General features: G+C 46.0%; 1 protein-coding gene across 1 annotated transcript; it reads left to right on the forward strand.

The window, feature by feature from the left end:
• Positions 1 to 3,401: 3,401 nt before the first annotated feature.
• Positions 3,402 to 4,271, forward strand: LOC119429353 (trace amine-associated receptor 1-like). Its single transcript, XM_037696998.1, has 2 exons — positions 3,402 to 3,615; positions 3,688 to 4,271. Exons 1-2 carry the CDS (start codon positions 3,402 to 3,404, stop codon positions 4,269 to 4,271), a joined length of 798 nt encoding a protein of 265 aa, XP_037552926.1.
• The last annotated feature ends 3,823 nt before the right edge of the window (positions 4,272 to 8,094 follow it).

Below are 8,094 nucleotides of genomic sequence, written 5' to 3' on the forward strand. Positions count from 1 at the left end.
TACCACACCATCTCTCTGTCACGGTCAGCGGCCCCCGCTGCCCCCCCCATCTGCCTAAGCCTCTGCTCTTCATATCACAGCCCCTGCTTTAAGATCATTCACGTTTTTTCCTGCCTCAGTTTTTTGTTTATTTCATCCTGTTTGGTCCTGCACTGCCTATCACCCATTTTCTGCTCCTGTCACTCTCTCTCAGCAATCTGCACTCATATGCTGCACCCTGTCTCTGCAATCACCACTCACCTGCCACACCTGTTCAGCTCACTACTTAAGCTCCACTCTCACTCTCCTCAGTGCCAGATTATTGAAAGCCTCACAGCCAGTAAAGTATCCAGCATTCGTTCGTTCTAGTCTCTTTGTTTTTGACCACAGCTTCCCTCTTGACTCCTTGCTTTGTCTTTGCCCCTGTCTGGATACCACGCTCTCGGCCTACATGGTACAACCTCGCTCTCCTCTTCGACCACGACTACGGATCATCCTTTTGCCTGTTCACACAGCTCCTGGCTCTCGACCCCTGCTACGTCCCTGGATTCTGTTTCCTGCCCAGCCCTCCAACGTTCTCTGTCTCAGCCCTGCTCCTGCCACAGAAGATTGGACCAGAACTGAGGCTCAGATCCTTCAGACGAACGCCTATAATAAAAATAAAACATTTTATTTTAATATTGTCCTGAGTCAAGTGTTGTGCCGATCCATACAGACTCGTGACACTCTCAGTCAGACAGTGTGATCAGTTTGATCAAAATCCTCCAGTTTAAAATCCTCACTGCTCAGATGAATCCTGCTCAAAGATACTTCCTCCTCTTCCTCACATCTTGTTCTTTGGGAAACCTTCAAAATGAAAACAGGAGATTTGTGTCTACACAAAAACATTGTACAGAGGAGGTCAATCTTATTTCCTATTTCCTATATTCTCCCTAGTTTAATTTTTTTATATCCTAGAACTTAAACAAAACTCCAGTTTTGATGCATATCTGTTGATAATGAACCAATGCTACTGAAATTGTGAGTATGCTTGTTAGCAAAATATTCCTGTCATCAGATCTCAGTCAGCTTCACTGAACATCACATCAGCTGGTGGACATAAATACAGTACAGTAATATTCTATTCACAAAATACTAACAATAATATGTTCATCTTGCTTGTGAAAAGTTATCCCCCGAGACCTGACGTCAACAGTCCATCGATTAAAACAGAAATAAGCTGCGAAGTGCTGAGACATCTTCTGCTTTAACCAAATAAGGACAATCGTTTCAAGATGGCGGCTGAAAATCCTGCGCCGCAGCAGCCAATGAGGCATCTAGTGTTCATATCTATGCTCCCCACTACCCAGTTATGTTGCTCTTATTTTGAAATGTAATCGGAAGTTCTGTGTTAAGAGAGGCGGAAAAATAAGTTATGGAGACGCCGCGGCAGTATACTCGAGCAATGTCGAACCGAGACGCCGCTAATGTTGAACCGGTTAACACCATAGACATAATATGCCTGTGGTTAACACAATCTGCCAATAATGCCTTGTTTTTAGACATCATGTGTCTGTGGTTACGGCATTTTATCGTTCAGCCTTTTTTTCTATCGTCCAATCAGATGTGGCTGGCCAGACACGCCCATTTTTCTATCGTCCAATCAGATGCGGCCGGCCAGACACGCCCATTTTCATATAGTCCAATCAGATATGACTGCCCAGATACGCCCACTTTCCTATAGTCCAATCAGATATGCTCGCCCAGATACGCCTTCCGAATTTGCCTGCAGAGATACCTACTTGCATGCACATTCGTTTCTCCTAGTGCAGCTTTGTGAAGCGTTAACCCTTTGTTCTCCAGATGCACCGATCAACTTTTGTCTTCCAACTTAAAATTCAAAGTATGTCACATGGTAAAATTGTCATAATCACAAAATATAAAGTGTTAAATGTTATTTTTAGTTATAACATCTATGTTTAATCAAGGAGTACATTTCTGCTCTGTGCTGCAGCTGTGTGACATCCCTTTGATGTCGTGTTGCACTTCTCTTCTCTACAATTTAAATATAAAAACTGTAACTTGTTAAGTAAATAAGCATGGATTGTTTGTTTAAAATGTTACAGTATTGAAATTTAAATTGGTTATTTAAGGAGAAAGATTGGGAGTGAGTGATTATAGCCTGGCACATGCTTGTTTCCTCTGGTGTCGGATGCTGTGCAGCTGGAAGGATTTTTACAGAAACTTTGTTAGCTTTGGACATTTGTTATGATGTGTAACCATGGCAACAAGGCAGTTTTCTACAACCACCAGTTGATTAACATCTCAAAAGCTCAAATAATATCTCAGATACAGCCCGAAATCTTAATGAGTTGAAAGGATGTTCTGTGGACGCATTCTCATCTACCTGCCAGCTGTGCTCGAGTGCCTTCACACTGACCACTGAGATCCTGGGACCAGCAGGAAACACGGCTCATGACAGCAGAAGGACAGGATCATCCCTTGGCACCTACAGTTGGTTGTCTGCAGTGACGAGGAGCTCGGCAGACTGCTGGGAGAAGTGGCCATCGATCTGGGAGGAGTTCTGCCCGGCATTCGAGCGGTCCTACAGCCAAGAGGCCAGCCGAGTCTGGGTGGATGGATCGGACGGCATCTGCAGCCAGTTTCTCAGGATCCAGTGTGGGATGGACCTTTACAAGAGATCCTTCCTCCCTACAGCCATTAGTATCTATAACATCTCTTAATGAAAGGAGGATAACGAGTTACAACAAGAAATAATTTCCCTTTGGGATTAATAAAGTATTTTTGAATTGAATTGAATTTAATTGATTTGTGATGAAATACAAACTAATTAGTTTCATTTATCCATTCGGTTTACTACAACAGTGTTATTTTGGCACTTTTATTAACATGTAGTAGCATACTATTGTACAAAGTAGTTTCAAATTAAACTTAACTGTGCAAATATAGGTCAACCAAACAACGTGCCTCAAAACTTTTAGATGTTCAAAACATTGGCAAGATGACTCTACTTAGACACACATAGTTGCAGTATCATTAGTGATTACCACTTTCAGATTAGATGTTGTTCTCAATTCTTATTGGACACCAGTAGATAGGGAATAAGTAATAAAGGATTGCACAGACATATGTGGCCCAAAGCAACCACTAGCACTGATGACTTCTGAGTGTTCATCAGAAATTTTACAGTCCTTACTTAATCTGTATGTTGTCTATCTGGAAAACATATATATTTATTATAGATATATATGTATTTTCTTTCAAGTGCTGTTTGTTTCTAACATGAATTACATCTATTTTATGTCATTATGAAAACAGAATTTAATTTAAATGTGACTGATGTTGTGACTTACACACACCCTTGCTATAAGATTGATCATTTCAGTTACAAGTTTACCACAACGCCTTCAGCTGTATGCGTGATGTTATATTGTTTTCTTATCCTTTTGTCTCTTACCACAATATGTGGAAACCTCCTTGTAATAATTTCTGTGTTTTACTTCAAACAGCTCCACACTCCTACTAACTTCCTCATTCTGTCTTTGGCTGTGGCTGACCTGCTTGTGGGGATCATAGTATTTCCTTTAAGCATGGCATTTTCCCTCAGCTCTTGTATGAATCAAGAAGGTTTATTTTGTAAGGTACGAGACAGCTTTGATATATTATTTAGCACATGTTCTATTTTGCACCTATGTTGTATTTCTATTGACAGATACTATGCAGTTTGTCATCCATTGACATATAAATCTAAAATCAGCCGTCATGTTGTTGTTGTCATGATTGCTGTAAGTTGGATTGTTTCTGCGCTTATTGCAATTGCTGTGATGACACCAAGACTAGAAGAACAATGTCAGGAAGAATGTTTTGTTGATGTTTTCATAGCAAACGCAGTTGGGTCCATTTTATCATTTTATCTTCCAGTTTTAATAATGCTGTGTATCTACCTAAAGATTTTTCTTGTTGCACAGAGACAGGCACGAAGCATCCAAAGTAAAATGAAATGTGGAGTAACTGTCAGTAAGCTGGAGAGAAAGGCTACCAAGACTCTGGCTACTGTTCTAGGAGTGTTTCTTTTTTGTTGGACTCCTTTCTTTCTTTGTATCAGTTTTCAGCCTTTTATAAAATATTTAATAGTTCCTGCAGTTGAAACACTTAACTGGGTAGCCTTGACAAACTCAACAATAAATCCATTAATTTATGCTTTATTTTATAGCTGGTTCAGATCAGCCTTTAAGATTATTATATCTGGAAAAATATTACATTCTGACTTTGCTTGCACAAAGCTGAATTAATTTACCCTTTCAGGTGAAGGAATTTAGTTTTGAGTTTAAATTAATATATCATATAATGACAATAAAACTATGCATTTTGAATAAACATTTTGATTTATTAGATTAGATTTTTTTTAAAGAAGGGCAGTTTATCTAACAAAGTCAGGTCCTATGGATGAATTAAAAAAAAACTTGTTGAAACATTTCATCTTTAATTAAAAGACTTTGTCAGTCTGGGGAGTTGCAATAAACTCAGTCTAATAAATAACCCCTTCTCATAATGGATCAACCAGTTTGTTGCTGACAGCCAAAAGCAGCTGTTCACATGACAACGGAGGACCATCAGCCTAACAACCAATCGTTAATGCCCTGATGGCCGCTTGCTATTCACAGAGGACTGAGTGATGAAATAACATCATTGTAAGAAGGTGACAATTAGACATGGAGGCCTCTGCCCCTGTTTAATGATGGGCGGTTTCTATTCACAAAGATGGCTTCCTTCACTCCTCTTTCAAACCAACGTTCCTCTCAATCAAGGATGTGAACATCTTCATCCCTGAAAGAGTGTCTGCTGGCTTGTAGATGAGTGTAAACTGCAGTTCTATGTCGTATAAGCTTCGCCCTTTAAGGCCTTCGCTTTAGTGGTTTATCCCGTTATGCAGAGCATAAGCACTGAAAAAATTAGTCCACGCCCACCTGCTGTGTGGGCCCCACCCGGTCCGTATAAATTACGTTAAGAGCGGGAAATCGGCTCCCCATTTTTTCTTCAGCGAGCTAATATAGCACTGTCAGAAGAACAAAGAAGATAAATTGTGTAAATGACCAACCTTTGTGAAGGATGCTTGGCCCGGCAGTCGACCTCCGGTCGTCCGGTGAGTTTTCCTCCCCGAGGAGAAGATGACAGCAGTCTTATTCCAAGGTAAGCGTCGGGGAACATTTCCCAGTGACAGGTCACTACACGCTGGACAACGCCATCTTGTGTTTTTTCCTCTTATCGCCGACCCTCGGGGCGAACCGGATGGTCCCCCCGGGGCAAGGTGTGCTCAGCTGCAGCCCCCGCTGCTCATTCCCTCCTGGGGAGCGTAGTGTAGGTGGAGGGGGGCTGAGTGAATGCTCACCCCATCCCACCTCGTTTCGCATTGGCGATCACACCGCTCCCGGCCGACAGCGCCCTCAGGGGTTGCCCGGCGGAACCCGGGAGGAGGCTGACATGAAGGGACCCCTTTTTTCTACGTCCCTCGCCTTTTCCCGCCAGTTCGGATGATCGGCGGAAAGGTTGTTTTTCACCGACGTGTTTCCAGGCAGCCGCAGTTAGCAACAACGTGCGCTGCTAGCATATAGCATGTCCAAGGGACTGAAGGCCGCAGACCTGCCTTGGAGACAAGAACTCCCTCTGTAAGGCAACTGACGCTATTCCTCGGTCCCCCCCCCCTGGAGCCAAGCCTCGCGGAAGCTTCCGGAGCGAAGCTGCCCAGGTCGGAGCAGCGTCCCGTCCTTCCGGAGGAACCAGACGGCGACTAAAGCTCTCCAATCGAGCCCACCGACGTGTTTTTCAGGCAGCGGCAGTTAGCAACAACGTGCGCTGCTAGCAGTTAGCATGTCGAAAAGGCTGGAGGCCTCAGACCTGCCGGAGGAGACAAAGAGCTCCCTGTGTAATCGGCAGACGCCATCCTCAACATGTGCGCCGCTTCCACGGGTTGCCTGTCGAGGATTTGCAGCGTGGATGACGGTAATCCAACGTTCCATCTGGCTCCGTCACTCTCCATTGCTGCCGGAAAAGCTGCACAAAGACCTGATGGAGGGCCCCATCTCATCGGACGCGCTGTTCGGAAGCAGCTTGACGTCCATGCTGGCGAATTCGAAGCAGTCGGAGGAGACGTCGGAAGCTGTACGCCATCTCATCAAGCCGCGCGGCTCATCCCGTCCCCCAGCCCGCTGGAGGGATCGTCGAGAGCAGAGGCAGAAACATCGACGCTCCACGGCAGCAGCAGCTTCGTCTAGCCCAGCTCCACCACCAGCCCCGCCCGCCAGAGACCACCCCTCCTCAGTCCGGCAGCCTGCACTTCAGTGTTTTCCCCAGAGATCGCCTGCAGACGGCGCTCGGAGCAAACAAACCGCAGGGCTCACGGGGAAGAAGTTTTAAGAAATGACGGTCTGCGGAGGATGTGTGTATAAATGACACAGGAATTGAATAAATGATTTTCAAAGATCAAAATGCCTGTTTTTTAGCCAGTCTGTAAGCTCGGATGAGCTCACAGCCGCTACACACACATCCTCCACTCATAAAAGAGCCGGTGTCCTTAAATAAAGGTTTTTTTAAAATCCACCGCCGCTCCTTCACATGCCCAGACGCTCACGTGACACCACGGTAAGCGAAATAACTTGTTGTCAATCAGACCCGCACGATCACCACCCAACGGTGTTAACGCGCACCCGAGCGAGGCAAGCAGCCTCCATCCAAACGGCGCTGTGTCGATGATGCACGCACAGCTGCCCGGCGCTCACCGGCCCACATCGGGATAAATGTGGGACCGCAGGCCGGGTCCGGTGGAGGTCCCCGCTCTCAGCGAAAACAACACACGCCTCTCCTGAATGAACGCGAGTGGCCGTCATCCACCGTCTCAGCGATCGGCAGCTCACGGCGGCATAAGCGTGAGACAGCTGAATGAATCCAATGACGGGCCCCGCCCTCAGCGAGAGCGGCGCACGTCCCTCCAGAGGAAACGTGCGCTCCCGCGAGGCTCACAACCTTCACTTCGACAGCACGGCGTTGATGACGTCACGCCCTCCACCTCTCAACGTTCGCACAGCGACGTTAAACGTGCAGCTTCTCGACGTCATCAGCTGTCACACGCTTCGCCTCAGCACACACCGCCCCGCCCGGACATGAAGGTTGGTCTGCGATCCAGACACAGCGCACGGGCGCGCGCAGAACAGCCCTTTCGAGGAAGCCTCGCCTTGGGTCACGCGGAAAACATTTCCGCGACGCATGACGGCGGTCGAGGCGGAGTTTTGGATGACATCCGTTCAAAACACGACACATCATTTAAACGTACGTCCACTCCACGAACGTCACGCAGAGTGGTTAAAAACATGCTCACCGGACAGATGGATGGACAGAGTGTTATGCAAGGGTTACACGCTGCAGTTTGCAACCCGACCCCCTCCGTTCGGAGGAGTTATAGAGACGGTCCTGTCATCACCAGACCAAGTCTCAGCCTTAAATGCAGAAGTCCAAGAGCTTCTGATAAAAAGTGTAATCTCAAGAGTTCCCAACGAGGAGGAAAACACAGGGTTTTACTCACGCTACTTCCTGGTCCCCAAAAAGACCGGAGGGATGAGACCGATTCTGGATCTGTCGGCTTTCAACAAAGCGATCATGAACAGACCGTTTCACATGTTGACAAACAGACAGCTGTTGGACAACATCCAGAAAAACGACTGGTTTGTCTCCATCGATTTAAAAGATGCTTATTTTCACATACCGATCATCCCAAAACACAGAAAATTTCTGCGTTTCGCCTTTCAGGGGATGAAGTATCAATACAACAGGCTGCCTTTTCGGGTATTCCCTCGTGCCTCGTACGTTCTCAAAGTGTGTGGAGACAGTCCTGCATCCACTGTACAGAGCAGGGATGAGAAGTTTGTTTTACCTGAACAACCTGCTGCTCCTGTCTCACTCCAGACAGGAAGCATTGATACAGGCTCAGGTGTTAGCATCACACCTGCTAAATCTAGGCTTCGCCATAAACTGGAAGAAGAGCTCGATTTTCCCGGCCCAGACAATTGTTTATCTGGGAGTGGTATTAAACTCAATTACCATGACGGCTCGTTTATCACAAAC

Source organism: Nematolebias whitei, unplaced genomic scaffold, assembly GCF_014905685.2.
Source record: "Nematolebias whitei isolate Nwh7 unplaced genomic scaffold, NemWhi1 Nwh_scaf_635, whole genome shotgun sequence".
NCBI classification, from domain to species: Eukaryota; Metazoa; Chordata; class Actinopteri; order Cyprinodontiformes; family Rivulidae; genus Nematolebias; species Nematolebias whitei.

What these genes read in the sequence shown, in the direction of transcription:
- LOC119429353 (XM_037696998.1), top strand. Translation starts at nt 3,402, where the DNA reads ATGTTATATTGTTTTCTTATCCTTTTGTCTCTTACCACAATATGTGGA. An exon ending in GAATCAAGAAGGTTTATTTT is followed by an intron (nt 3,616 to 3,687) that starts GTAAGGTACGAG and finishes GTATTTCTATTG; the next exon opens with ACAGATACTATGCAGTTTGT.